The sequence below is a fragment of the Poecilia formosa genome, unplaced genomic scaffold (genome assembly GCF_000485575.1).
Source record: "Poecilia formosa unplaced genomic scaffold, Poecilia_formosa-5.1.2 Scaffold47, whole genome shotgun sequence".
Classification (NCBI taxonomy): Eukaryota; Metazoa; Chordata; class Actinopteri; order Cyprinodontiformes; family Poeciliidae; genus Poecilia; species Poecilia formosa.
This window is the reverse complement of record NW_006799986.1, coordinates 2895234-2910842: the sequence shown is the minus strand read 5'-3', so window position 1 is coordinate 2910842 and position 15609 is coordinate 2895234. Positions and strand designations below refer to the sequence as shown.

General features: G+C 38.2%; 1 protein-coding gene across 1 annotated transcript in view; it reads left to right on the top strand.

Annotated features, from left to right (window-relative positions):
• The first annotated feature begins 949 nt into the window (after positions 1 to 949).
• Positions 950 to 15609, top strand: part of efnb2a (ephrin-B2a) — a 31829-nt gene continuing 17169 nt past the window's right edge. Inside the window, exons 1-2 of the mRNA XM_007552303.2 lie at positions 950 to 1735; positions 14527 to 14810. Of these exons, the coding sequence (XP_007552365.1) occupies positions 1623 to 1735; positions 14527 to 14810 (397 nt within the window). The 5' untranslated portion in view covers positions 950 to 1622. The remainder of the gene's footprint in view (positions 1736 to 14526; positions 14811 to 15609) is intronic.

Here is a 15609-nt window from a genome sequence, read left to right as displayed (position 1 = left end):
AATTGTACTGTTTCATTTGTAAGTTTAAGATATTTTAATAAAAATATGACAAAATAAGTAAATAAATTTCAGTTGTCAGTGTGGATTTTTACAGCGTCTACACAAAGTGGTTATAAAGTTTGATTTGGGTCTAAAAGAATCTGATAATGTTCACTTTTCTTGAAATAATAAACTTATTTATGTCTGCATTTAAATCTGAGTCATTTCTGCTGCAAAATAATGATTCATATCGACTGAAAAATAAAAACATGAGCAGTAATTTAAATGTTTTGTCTTATGGATGAAGCTGCAGCCTTCATGGTGGAATAACAAAATAAAAAGTTTAAAAATAGAAAGAACCACTTTAAAGCTGCGTGTGTTCTTATGATTTCATCTTTATTTTAATTGTTTAATGAGTTATAATTTTACTTTTGATGATAAAAATGTAATCTTCTCTGTTTTCTCCCGGTAGTTATGCCGCTAGTGGGCGCTCTTGGCTTTCAAATGAACTCGAAGCGGCTGAACCGACTGCACGCGCTCGGTTCGGATGAGGAGTTCGGTTCTTTGGGAATCCTGCAGGAATCCAGTTTGGAAAATGAAAATAACCCGGATGTGTTCCGCTTTCCTCACCTGTGCAGGTGTTACACTTGACTTCCCTCCATCTCTCTCTCTTTATTTCTCTTTTTCTCTCTTTTTAATACTTATTATTATTGTTATTATTATTATTATTATTACTATTATTGATTATAACCCTTTTTCGGTGACGTGTCGCGTCATTAAAATGGTTTACAGTGTCACTCAGCAGCCGCCCGTTGACATTAGCAGGGCTCGGCTGTAATTTCTCACCCCGCCGAACCAGTTGCCGCCTCTGATTGACGGATCCGCTTCTTTTTAACTTCCACCAATCAGCGGCAGCGGTGGGCGGGGCCTGGTCGGGAGCAGCTCCGCCAAATATTCCCAGTCTGCGTCTCTCTCAGTTACTTCCCAGCCTGGCTTGAGAGCAGCAGCCGATCAGGCGACATCCTCCCTGCGTGCGGGTCGCTGTGCGGTGCGGTGCGGGAGGACGGATCTGCGGGACTCTAATTCTCCGCCTGCGTGCTCGGCTTTCTTTCTTTTCTGTCCTTCTTTCCTCACTTTGGGAGTTTTATTTTCTTTCTTTTCGGACCTGTTTAGAATGAGAACCTCCATCCCAGCTCCTTTGGTTTCTCTCATCCAAACATCCGCTCATTTTGTTCATTTCGACCATCCGACCTCATTGTTCCATTTTTGTGCTGCTGTCACCCACAGTTTGTCGCCCTCCACCTCCACCTCCAGCTCCAGCTGAACGCGGAATACCTCAGCCTGCTGCTGTTGGATGTTGGCTCTTTTCACGCAGAGGGATTTCTATTTTCTCTGAAGGATGATGGATCTCTAACGCGCTGCGCCCTGAATGAACCAACCGTGCGCTCTTCTTTTTTCCCTGTTTTTTTGGAGATGCTCTGATCGGAGCTTGTTGGGTCCGAATGCGCTGGATCGGGATATAATCTGAAGATCTTTTTGTTTTTCTGTTGTTGTTATTTTGCTTTCTGCGTGGACACACACGGCTGTTCCCCCTCTGAGACGGAGTGTGCACCGCATCCATCCCGGAGGCGCGCGGGCTCACCATGGGGGACTCGATGTGGAGATATTATTTTGGAGTTTTCTTCCTCGCCTTCGAACTGGACTTGTGTCGGCCGCTCATTCTGGAGTCCATCTACTGGAACACGACCAACACCAAGTAAGTGCAGCGAAATGCGCACTCATCTTTGCGCAAAGAATAATTTTAGAAAATTAACTGCAACATTTATTTCCGATTTTCCGCCCCCCCTTTTCTCCACCAAATCCGGCATTTATTTTATTTTTTTAAATTTCTTTTTTAAAAATAAATCCGCTCCTCTAAAGCTTTTCACTAAAATAGTGCATTCTGGTTGAATAAATCTACAATCCCGACAGTCAGTGTGCGCACATTCAGCAGGGGAATATTTACGCGCAGAGAGCGGAGACTGAGCTCGATGTGCGGAGAAATGACGCGCACTTTGCGCTGCGCACTGCAGGGTGAATACATCAAATGTCGCCGCCAGAAATATCAAAAATACATACAATTTATTAAAAATAATTCCAACTTTAGGAATGTGAATGTATTTTGTTGGAGCGTGAAGAGAACGGAGCATGTTTCTGAGTGTTAGTTGAGCTCCAGCGGGCCTCTGTGAGTGTGTGTGTGTGTGTGTGAGTGAGTGAGTGTGTGTGTGTGCTGAAATGTTTTCTCTGAACAATAAGGCGGATTTCAGAGTAATTTCTGCTAGAAATGTGGCCGCAGAGATAAAACTTTAAACAGGCCGCTGCGCTAAGTCCCGTTTCTGTGCGTAAAAGTTCAACTTGGACTCTTTTTCTGTGTAACTTCAGGAACAAATACGGTGTTTTCTCCCCCCCGCCGTCAGAAATAAACGCTTCAAGTCCTTTAGTGATGCCAGAAGAGGTGTCTTTCTTGTCTTTCTTTTCTCTTTTCTTTTTCTGTTTTTGCTGCTGTGTGCCGCTGCTCTCTGCCGGCGGGGGCGGAGTGGGTCCCGTCTTTGTGTCCGTTTAGTCACGGCCAAAACTCCAAACTCCAAACTGCGCCTCCCTGACGGCGAGATGGACTCAGTGGCGCAAAGTGACGCGCATTTTAACCTTCAGATTGCGCCTTTACGAGCTAGTTTTGGTTCAAATCCGCGAGTTAGAGTTGGTGAAGGTTTGAGTGTCTTAATGTGGTCACTAAACACGGATTGGTGCTAAACTGAGCTGAAAACTTCAATTTTTCTCTCAACAAACTGTTTTTTTTTATTGTTAAAATGTGAACCAGTGAGTTTAATTTCTATTCAAACTCACCCAGTTACAAAATCAGACTCTTTTCAGATGAATTAAATAAAATTACACAGCAAATTTGCCGAATTGAACACTTCTGGAGTTATTTTAACATTTAAAAATGTGAAAACGACTCAGATTTTTGCTAAAATAACTCTGATATAGGTCAGTTATCTGAAAATTGACTCGACTGAACTTCAGCTTTGCATGTCAGACTGACAGTTGGCTTGAAATTAGTAGGAAAAGATCAATATATGATACGGAAACAGCAAAATAACCACCTTAACGCAGATCTTTATAAGCTTTAATACTCTGGATGGTTGATCTAGATTTTAGGGAGGAACATGAGAGGCTGGGGATGACGGGAAAGAAAGAGGAAAATTAGCAAAACATGGTCAAATAGTGAAAGAAGAAGCCTTTCTAACCAAACCTGGAGCTGCAGACCAGCTCTAACTTAAGGAAATCAACTGGAAACGTGATAATGTGTCCACCGTTGGAGCGTGCGGAGGCCTCAGGGTGGGAGTTTTCTGGACGATGAGCTAAAAGTTAAATCTGGATTTTTTGTAATCTATTTGACCTGAATACAAAGTTTCAGCTTGTTTTCAGCATCCACAGCACCAGAAACGAGTCACTTTGAATCAATTTGATTGGAACAGGCTGATTTTTTTCCTTATTTGTCAAATTATTAAAAATCAGATTTTTCCTACAATCATCATTAAATGCATCAAATGTATCAACTTCCACCATTTTCAGCCTATAAATTAAACTTTATAAATGTCGGATTCGAGACGCAGAAATCGGAATAAGTACGTAATTCTTTCATTTTGATGAGTCATAAGATTCAAATTTAAAAACGCCTTCCTGATCCCAAAACTCATTTGAGTTACTGCAGATAGAGACAGCAGCGGACATGAAGGAGCTCCTGTAGCAGTCTGTTCTACTGCGAATTGGAAGGAGCCTCTGACTGAAGACGGTATCCGCTATCAGGCTTTAAGTGTGCACCGATTGCAGTTTTCTGGCCAATCACTTCAAAAAGCCGATTCCGATTCTGGCCAAAACTGATACTATTTGTCTTAAATGTTGCTAAAAATATCAGAAAAGTTGCTGAGTTGGCAACTTTAAGGTGACTATCGTTAACTACAAACTTGCAGACAGGAACAGTCAGTCAAACCTCTGATAAAATCGGCTTCATGTTTAAGTATCAACACTGCAAAAACACCAAATCTTATCATGTATTTTTGGTCTAATTTAGTGCAAACACTTTAAATAAGACAAAACTGACTTATAAGAAACTTTTTATCAAGATATATCAGCTTTTTAAAGTCAGTAATTCACTGGTAATGATAATATTTCACCTATAACATGGGAAAATGTCATGTTATATGTGAAATAATTTACTTTTTCATTAGTTTGAAGGAATTGTAGACCTTAAAAAGCTCCTATATCTTAGTAGTAAAATTTGATGTTTTTGCAGTGAGCCGATCACCGATCACACAAAGTTAAGGAGATTTTGGCTGATTTACTTTTTGCATGCTTAAGTTTTTTTCTCCTTTTTTATGTTGATTGTTTTTGGGAAAAAAACATAAATTTGTGAAAATCAGCGAGACGTAAATCGGTACGGGCCAAAAAACCCAGCAGATCCGTGCATCGGATTGGTTTGCGCTGGGTTTTAACGCTCTCTTCTAGTTTTTATGGTCTAAACTTTAAATCTTGGTTCCAGCTTAACATATGTGTGTGTGGGTATGTGTGTGTGGGTATGTGTGTGTGTGTGTTTCTCCGTCGATTAAACCTCATTGTTGCTGGCCTTTCTTAAACGAGCCTCGTCAGAAAAACAAGAGAGTGACCCCTGCTCACATCACCGCGCCTCCTCCAACCGCTAATCCATTTTGTAGCTGGGAGGGAGAAACAAAAGAGAGCCCCGCTTTACACGGGATATGGAAAAGCAGCGCTGCCTCTCCTCCGCTGCAGTTCATTAAGAGATTACAGAGGAGCCCCAAAGGCCCTTTGTGACCGGGCAGCGGCGGGGGCACCTCAGGGGTCCTTTTCTAAACCAAGGATTTTCTTTTTTTTAGTTGCATAAAAGTTGTCAGGATTTTTTTTTCTTTAAAAGAGGAGAATTAATCCAAGACTTTTCGTTTTTAGAGCCCAACTTTGTCTAAAAGAGAAGAAGAAGTTAAACTGGGGAAGAGTTTTCTTTTTTGTTTCTGCGTCTCTCTGGGGAAGGAGGGTAATTATGTCTGGGTCTGGATTACAGGATGAAAGGTAGAGGGGAGTAAAGACCCCGTTTCTCTCTGCAGAGACCTGCATGGATTAACCCTCGCTGCAGCCGCGTTGGTCTGAATCCGTAATGAACCACTGCAAAAACGCTGCAAAAACGCTGCAAAAACACAAAATCAAGCCAAGTATCTGTGGTCTCGTTTCATCTTAGCTCACAAAACTAACTTATAAAACTTTTCAGCAAGACAAAGCAGCTTGTTTTAAGTCAATAATTCCTGAACAGAGATGAAAAAAGCAGATTTCTTCACTTTTCTCTCGTGTTCCAAGTGAAAAATCTGGAACTAGTATTTTTTAAAAATCAATTTTAAGGAAATATTGACTTAAATCAAACTCCTAAAAGTTACTTGTAAGTTTTGTCTTACTTCAAGTTTGCACAAGAAACATGACCAAAAATACTTCAATTATTCATTGATACTTATGGAAAAGTTCAACTGGCAGATTATTTCCCTTACAACATGGGAAAAATGTCTTATCAGAAGTGTAACAAATATATATAAATATTTTATCAATATTAAATAACTTTGGGGATTATTGAAGGAAAATGCATTTCAAGTGGATTAAAATACTTGCAAAAGAAACTAGGCCAAAAATCCTGGGTAAGATTTTGTGTTTTTGCTGTGTGGAATGAAGGAAGGGCTCCCTACACTGTAAAAACACAAAATCTCACCTAACACTTGTGTGTAGTTTCTAGTGCAAATATCTTAGTACACTTAAAATAAGACAAAACTAAACCATAAGTAACTTCTCTTCAAGACGTAGGAGCTTGTTCAGAGTCAGTGATTCTTTAATAATGTAGTTAAACTGGCAGATATTTACAGCTGAAACTACAGGTAATATTTTCTGTTTTTGCAGTGTATTCGCGTTTTCCACCTTAAAATCAGTTTTAAATTCAGACCTGAGATGATGAGTTGGTGTCGGGTTGAGGAAAGTTTGATGAAGCGTCAGAACAGGAGCTGGAAATGTGCGCAGGCGCCTCGGATGGACGTAAACATGGCGGAAAAGCAGGTGAGCAGGAAGAACTGAGAGCCTGAGGAGCTTCATTAAAACGTCACTGGATGTTTTTTACAGCCTGATCCGTGTTAAACCGCTCCCGGCGCTTTGATTCGGGAATATTTATGGCGGGATTGGGTGAAAAAAAAGACGTTTTAGGAAGACTTTAAAGGGCCAAGCGTGCCTTGAAGCCTGTTGGTGGGCGGCGTGCGTGCGTGCGTGTGCGTGCGTGTGTGTGTGTGTGTGTGTGTGTGTGTTTGTGTGTTGAACACATTTACAATCATGAGAGGGAATGCTGTAATTTGTTTTCCACCCCTCCCTCCTCTCTCCGAGCGGTTTTCCGTGACCTTTTCTCTGCCTTGCTTCGCTTTTATTGCTCCAGTCTGCAGCTACCAGCCGTCCTCTCCCGTCCTCTCAGCCGCTCGTCTTCGTCCTTTTGGGACGTTTCAGGCGGACGGGTTGTGCGTTGTTCCAGATTATTATTATTATTATTTTTTTTATTTTTTGGCTTTTCTCCTCCTTTGTCAGCGTTTATTGAGCGTTCTCGTTACGCAGCAGTTTGCAGATCAGGACACGGTGTGTGAGCGGAAACATCGTCCCGATTTGGATTTCAGAAAACAGCAGCAGCTAAATAAATAAATAAATAAATAAATAAATAAATAAATAAATTAACGGGAATAAATACGGAACAACAACACAGCCAGGATTTTACTGCAAAAGCTCAAAACAATAATTTTTTCAGAGTAAAATCACATCGTTGTTTAGATTCCTTCAAATATTTTCAATCTGTCTCGTTAGTCTTTAACTGCACTGCAAAAACACAAAACCTTACCGAGTATTATTGTCTAGTTCCTTGTGCAAATCTTAGTTCTCCTAAAATAAGACAAAACTGAAGTAGACTTTCAGCAAGATATAGGAGTTTAAGTAAATAGTTCTTGAATATAATTTAAAAAGTAAATAGTTCAACTGACAGATTATTTAAATTAAATAACAAGACATTTTTTCTATGTTGCAAACACAATAATCTGCAAGTGAAACTAGTAATTTTTAAATTATGTTCAATAATTATTGACTTAAAGTAAGATCCTATTTTGCTTCTAAGTTAGTTTTGTTTTATTTTAAGTCTACTGAGATATTTGCACTTAAAATAAGACAAAACTAACATAGAAGCCAGTAGAACTAGTAATTATTCATCAATATTAAGGAATTATAACCCCCCCCCAAAAGTTCCTATTTGCTGAAAAGTTACTTCTAATCCCATTTCAAGATGTTGGCACTAGAAACTGGATCAGAAATACTTGATAAGATTTTGTGTTTTTGCAGTGAACAAAGGTATTTTGCAGAATATTGGAAAAAAAAAAAAGCAAAAGCACAAAAGGAGGAAAAGCTCAGATATCATGAAAAAGATTCTGCTGCCAACTTTTAGGAACCAAAACGGGGAAAACATGTTGAATATGTTTTCTTTGGCTACAAAAATATTTTACATCCAATTTCTGTTTCTTATTCTTTCAAATTCTGCAGATACAATCTCACGTTTCACATTCTGATGTCCAAAGATAAAAACCTAAAGATGTGTCATTTATTCATGCTGCCCCACAATCATCATTTTACTAAAACAGGTGATTTTAGTTCATGTTACACGACAAAAACACAAAATCTTACTGTCTACTTTCTATTGAAAACATCTTTGTTCACTTGAAATAAGACAAAACTTACTCAAAGTAACTTCAGCAAGATGTGGGAACTTTTCTAAGTCAATAATTCTTGAATATAGATTTAAAAAACAAAGTACTAATTTCACTGGCAGATTATTCCACTTATAACATGGAAAACATGTTGTGTTAAAAGTGAAATAATCTGCCAGTTGAACTAGAACTGGGTTGCTAGGCGACGGGCTGGGCTTGGCTGTGGTTGCTAAGTAACAGCTCAGAATAAGTGGAATATTCTGCCAGTGGAACTGGCACTTTCTAAAATCAATATTCAACAATTACTTCCTTAAACCAGCCCCTGCGTTTTGCTGAAAAGTTACTTCTAAGTTAGTTTTATCTTATTTCAAGTGAACTAATACATTTGTTCTAAAACTAGGACAAAAATACTTGGTAAGATTTTGTCTTTTTGCAGTGTAGGATACATTTTTTAAAAGTTCAACTTCTGGTTTTCTATTTTCATATGAAATATGAACTAGAGGATCCATTAAAGGAAGAATCAGTACATCTATTCACTGAAAAACTTTCTCAGACACTAAAAAAGTGAAATACTGATTGTTAAAAATGGTTCAAAAACTTGGTCACTTGATTTTTTTCCATCATTTCTTTTAAATTCAATAATTTGTAGGCAGCTTTTATGGTACCAGCAGCTCAAACTGAAGTAAAAAACTCAATAAATTCACTGTGACTCGCAGAAAATATGGAGCAAAGTTCATTCTCTATCAGTTTAATAAAGAGCGCCTCTTTTAAACGCCAACTTCTGTCTGATTTAGGATTTTAAGTCCCGCAAATGAATCCAGATTATAACGGGTTTTCCTCCCAGTCTGGTCTCGGAGAATCTGGGAACAACCAGAAGTCCGGCAGACTGCGAGGGGAAAAATTCACGAAGGCCGATCAAGAACAATGAGCTGCTTCAGATAAGATGAAGCCGTGGTCCATTAAAGGCTTTATGTGTAGTAAAAATGTTCTGGAGGTCCGAGCGGAGATGGCAGGAGAGCGGGAACACGATCCCCGTCTGAAGCACCTGTTTGGATCAGCTGCAACGTTTTCTGAGAGCTTTTTGGACAACCAGCTAAGATGGTGTCACGGCGTTTTAATTCACATTAGAGCAGGAACGGGTTTGTCCGGTGTCCTGAAATGCTGGGACGTTTCAGACGTGGCTCAACAGCAGAATGCCAGAAAAGTGAATTATGTTCCTGTAGTTTCTGATTTCAGGAGTTACAGACGTATAACTCCTGGAAATTCAGTCGGGTCAGGACCAAAATTCCTCTAAAAAGTATTTAAATATGATCCAACAAGCTGCTGAATCAAACTCATCCTTTGTTTTTGGTAAATAAATAATGATAGTGGAATATTTTTATAATTTGGGTCTCTTTTTGAAAACTATTTGAACAGAAACTGAAATTATTAATCATGTTAATTGTGATTAATCAATTGTTGAAACAATCGTCAACTAAGTTAGTAATAGATTGATCGTTAACTGGATAGTACAGACTAAAAAGGCACTTTGCTGAAAGAACAACTTATTTAGAGCAGTAATTAGCCAAAGTTATACTTTTTTCTGTAAATATTTCCTACCTAGGACTCCTAAAGTTGAAGTTTTAACTTCACCTCCTATTATACATATTTTGTTGTCCAATTATTAATCTGTTAATCCAAAAATAAGCAGATAATCCCTACACTGCATTGATGTTAAATCAAGTAGAAAAGACCGAGCTTTTCATATTTTTATAGACGTTACAAGTATTTTCATAGCTGCTGATGCGTCCTTTACTATAATCAAGCTAAAGGGAATGTTGTTGTATTTCAGGTGATAAAATGTTTATTTCCTTGTTTAATTATTTACATTTTATGTATTTCTGATACTGTACAAAAAGGGCTTAAGTGGTTAAATAAAAATTATGCAGAATGAATCTTTTTTTTTTTTTATCAGATTAATCGATTAATCGTCAGAATAATTAGAATAATTGTAAATTCCAGCCGTAGTTTTAAGTTATTTTTAAAGTACATGGAAATTGAATAAAGTTTCACTTATGAACAGGTTAAACGTGAACACATGAATAAAATGATGAACCAAATATTACAAAATAAAATGTTTTTTGCATTTGTATGATAATTCTTGGTCATTTTTTAAATGATTTCTTGCACTTATGAGTTTAAACGTTGATATTGTTGCTGCCCTTTCAGGGGAAGATTTTCACTTTAGAGTCAGAAATCCTTGTGAGCCTCTCAGAAATGATAGTTGGATTAATGATCAGTTTATCCAGTCCGTCGTACCAACTCCTATTTTTTGTTTATCTGGCTCTTTGCAGACTCCAAGTTCCAACTTGTTCTGAATGTACGAAACGAGATTTTCAGGTGGTTTTAACAGTGGCATCGCAGTTTTTTTTTTTTTTTTAATACTTGCAGCTCTCAGATCTGTTTGTTTCAGACAGCAATTACTTCATATTTATCCCACAGACATCCAAACACAGCCGGGAGGTTTTCCCACTACGGGACGCTTCACATCCTATCACCACCTCCTCATTTCTGCATACCGAGAAGATTTTATTCTTTATACCCAAACGCACTCAGAGTGTCAGCCAAGATAACCTCCCAGCACGAGTTTCTTCTTCACACCGACTCTGAACATTGTTAGTTACTTATTAATTATTTAAATTTGGAAAAAATAGCAGATATCCAGAAAATTATCCTGAAGTATCTAACTGTAGTACTGTGAAAATATTAAGCTTAAGTTAGTTTGTTTTTAGATAAAATCAACATAAAAGTTCCTCATACCTGCAATCTTCCTCCTCACAGGCAGGGGGCGACACCTGCCATTCAGTATCTGTTAAAATCTGTTGTAAAACCCTTTTCTTGCTGGGTTTGAGGCTTCTGACAGAGGCAACCCTAAGAGGGGGGCAGAAGGGGCCATAACCTCCCATGGAAAAATACTTAGCACTTCACTGGATCCTGCAGAAAATCATGGTTGACTCATACTAAACATGACAGAGTCGTCGTCTTCTGTCTAAACATAAACGTAAAAACTAAATATGATTTTTTTCAACTGAATTTTTTGTTTCGTTTATTACAACAGAGTATCAGGAAAAAATGACGATAATAAAGTCACAAAATTACAAGAATATCTAAATATTATGAGAAGAAACTCATACAACAACAACAAAGTCAAAATAAGAGAATAGTCATAGTATTATGACTTCATAGTTATAACACTAACTTTATAAAGCCACAGTAGTATGACTAGTAATACTACAAGTTTGAAGTAAAAAAGAAAAACAGTCAGAGATTAAGCTCAGGTTTTTTTTAAAAGGTGGAAATTTCTGATTTGAAAAATTAACACATTTGCTAGAAAAAAATTATAGAAAATGTTCTACTTTTTAATTCAGAAATGTTCTTGTTTTTCTACTAAATTTATGCAATTAATCTAAAAATTTATGATTTTTTTCTTGCAATTTTTTTACTTTTTTAACTGAGTTTTTTTCTACAAATTTGTCAACTTTTGGAGCTCAGAAATGTCCTTCTCTTCTCTAGACAATTTCAGAGACTAATGTCAAAATTCTGAGGGTTTTTTTCCCAGCAAATTTTTGACCTTTAAATCTGAGAAATCTGTCTTTTCCAAAGTATTTCTGAGATTAACCTAAAAATTCCTGAGTTTTTTGGCGGAAATTTACGCTCTTTTTTTCTGTCTACGATGGCCCTAATACGCCGCTGCAGGAACCTCAAGCTGCGTCGCATGTCAATGTTTCACTCAGACTTGGACGCTGCACACATGAAGGCAGCAGCAGCAGCTGCAGCCTAGAGGCCAGTTTCCAGTGACCGTCCCTCCATCTCTCCGTCTCTCTGTCCCTCCGTCTCCTTCAGACTTGTAGAGGACGGTGGCAGATGGCGCTGCGAGGCGAAGACGTAGAGTCACTCTCCCTTCGCCTCTGTTTCTTCCTGAGCCTGTCGCTGGATGCAGCGAGCCGCCGCCGCTGAGCGCATCCCTGCGGGTGGCACAGGAAGAGAGAGAGAGGGAGAAACACCACGGCCTAGTTAGCTGCTGCTGTTTGTGACCCGCAGCTGCCTGAAGCAAACAAGGTGATGTTTGGAGAAGAAATGCAGCGGTTGTAGGAGCCATGATTGTTGATGTGATCATTTGGATTCTTCTCCGATTTCTCCTTGTGAGAAATTAGAGCTAAAAATCACCAAATGGAGGCAGCTCATATATAAATCCTCCTGCTGATACCAAAAGTTGTTTTTTCCCCATCAGCAAAGTCAAGATTTTACACCTGAAATAATAGACTTTCTGTTTTATTCCCATGGCTTCCAGTTAGTTTCAGTTTTATGGAATATTCTCGGAAAAGCAAGGACTTCTGTCCCAAATATATGTGAGGGAAAGACTCAGAATAGACACAACCAACCAACCTTGAACAGTTTAGTTCTATATTGATTACATTTTTTGCACAAACTCATTCTTAGATAATGAGATTTTATTTTTTCATGGTGTCTTGTCACTTTTAATCCAAATTAACTGATGCTGGCCATGCGCCCTAACTCAACGTTTACACTCGCATGCAACTGCAAACAGATGCACTGCTATACAATTATGCATGTTTGAAAAGAAAAAGTAGAGCCTGCTGCACAACCAGCAAGATTGCAGCAAGTCATTTCTAAATAGTAAATCAACAACAACAACAACAAAAAAACACTTGTCTTTTCCATCAGCCATTGTACAGTGCATACAGTACCAGCTGACCAAATGTACTGGAGTTAGTTTGGGTTGCTAGGTAACGATTCAGTGTGACTCAACAATTGAAATGTTTTTGAAACAATTTGTCTTCCCGGCACCAAAAACATTAACTTATTGCCAAAAAAAAAGCTTTTTTAATCTTTGTTATTGAATTTCAGATTCAGCAGAATGAAAACCCCCAGCAACTTGTTTTTACATCTAATTTTCTTATCTGGTTGGAAATTGTGCTTTTAATACAATTTTCCTCAAAACATCCTATTGAAGAAAATTCATTCATCCTCCTTTTGCAAAAGTTTTATGCTTTTTTTTATTTTAACCCCCCAAAATTTTAATTAAATGTTTATTTTATTTCAAAATGTCAATAACTGTTTTGATCCCTTCTATATGTTTTATGATGTTTTGAGATGGTACGACTTAATGTTCATCTTAAAGTCTGACATCATATATGTTCTGTTTCTGTGATATTTGCAGAAACCTTTTTGATTTACAACCAATTTCATGGCTATAACTTCATCTCCATAAATGCGGTTTATACATCAAAATGTTGGCATTTTTATCTACTTTCTTTCAATTTGTTCTCCACTCCTGCAGGACTTATTGTTTTCTGTCAAATCACTCCAGACTGCAGAGAGCCTACACCTCAACTCTCATTATGATTCAGCTCTGAATTTATATTTCAAACCTCCAATTTGGAGGGTTGATATCTGCTACATGAAACGCTGCAGACACATAAAAATGTCCATGCAAGACAACCAGAAGTTTCCACTTCCTTCTGTTTAAAAACTTTTCACAGGCACTTTACTGTTTTTAAAACAGGACACTTTGTTTGAGTCTTATACTTCTGTTTTGCTGCTCCTCAGAAAGGGAGGGAATCTCCATAGCAACCAGCATTTTCTCTGCTTTTAACCAGCAGCTTTTTCTTTCTCATTTTTAACCAATCAGAGACAGGTTCTGGTTCGCTAATGCCTGAAACAGAAGGAAGTTGATGTTTCTTTGGGCAGCAGATGCCTTTTCCAAATTTAGGTTGTTGAAAAATGTTCCAGTTTTTTCCAGCTAGTTTAAAATGCTAACAATAAAATCAGTTTGTTTCCCCATCAGTGGTACTAAATAGGGTATGTATCATAGTTTTCGGTAAAGTTTCTTTTAATCGGACATATACGTCATTACAGCAGAAGACGACGGACTGGATGTAAACAGTCAGTGGCTGAAAATCATAATTATGATATTATGAAAGTTGCAGTTTTGCGTTCTTTGTATTCGCTTCCTTCATGCTGTTATGAGCCTGTGCTGACATTTTTTGTTTTGTTTGCGCATGCGGGTCCCTGGGGATATAAACTGTCTTATTATATTCACATTTATTTAGTAGCGTGAACGACCATGCAAAAGAAATATTTTTCATAAAAAATAAAATAATTGGAATTGAGTATAAAAACCTGCAGGCTATGGCTGAAAAACGTATCACAATATAAGCGTTTCATATTGGTCAATATCGATAATTATTGATTCTCTTTTTGTTTTAAATACCTGAAATACTGGTGAGCTAGTTCTGTGACCTTTTCTGTTTTAACCCCAGTTTTCACTATTGCTAGGCAACCAAAAGTTACTTTTAAAGTTATTGCCTGGCAACCAGAAGTTACTTTAAAAGCTGTTGCTAGGTAACCTAAGAGTGAGTGAGTTGATTCCACCAACCTTGCTTAGCCAGCTGTGAGAGAACCTTTTCTCTGCCTACATTTCCCAGAATGCTGCGTGGTTCTGGATTGGAGTTAATTGGAATTATCTAAATTTTTTCAGATTTCAGTGATCAATATCAATATCTATTGATATTGATCACGTGCCTGTCACTATATTGTTATTGATTTATTGTCCAGCCCATATGTGAATGTAGCATTAGGTTCAGTTACGATGGTCAGCCGTCATCTAAGATGGCCGACCATCGCCAGTCTAAACATTACCTCCCTAGTAACACCTTCCCTCCTTCTCTTCCAGATTTGTTCCGGGCCAAGGCGTGGTTTTGTACCCGCAGATCGGGGACAAGCTGGACATTGTGTGCCCGCGCGTGGACGGCGGGGTGGTCGACGGCGTGGAGTATTACAAGGTGTACATGGTGCCCAGGGAGCAGCTGGAGAGCTGCACCATCACCAAGGCCGACACGCCGCTGCTGAACTGCGTGAAGCCCGACCAGGACGTGAAGTTCACGCTCAAGTTCCAGGAGTTCAGCCCCAACCTGTGGGGCCTCGAGTTCTTCAAGGGGAAGGACTACTACATCATCTGTGAGTGTTCAGGAGCATATCCGGGTTAATAAGGACTAGGGCCGCTGAGAAAATAAAAAATACTTCTCAGAAATTTACTTTAATCTGACAACTCTGATTTAAATCTCATAATTTTGACTTTGTTTTCTCAAATTCTGATGTTTTTTAATGAAATTCTGGCTTTAATCTGAGAATTTCATCTTTAATCTCAGAAGTTTAACTATTTTTTCATCAAAATTTGGATTTTTTTCTCATATTCTGTCTTTAATGTGGGAAATCTGTCTTTTCTCTAAATAATTGATTATATTTCTCAGAGTTCTGATGTTTTCAGAATTTTGAATTTAATCTCAGAATCCCGGTGTTATTCTCAAAACTTTACTGTCTCAAATTCTGATTGTAATCTGAGAAATTCTGTCTTTAACTTAAAAATTTAGAAAATTTTTTCACAAATTTTGACTTTAATCGTGGAATTCTGGTGCCAATGGGAAAATTCTGACTTTTTCCTTTCTGAAATTCTGACTTAATCTGAGAATTCTGAGAAATCTGAGAATGAGTCGGACCTTGGAAATCTGACTCATTTCATAATTCTGCTTTTCTTTGAATTCAGACTTTTTTATCATAATTTTGTCGTCAATCTTCTGCGATCCACAGTCAGAATTCTGATAAAACATCAGAATTTTAAATTTTTCCCAGTGTCCCCTGACCCTCCTCCAGATAATCCCCCCTCGGAGTCGGTGTGTGTTTAGCTGGTGGCCAGCAGGTGTGTCCACTCCGCCTGGCTGATTTTCCTGCGATTTGCTAATGCCATCCTGAGAGGAAG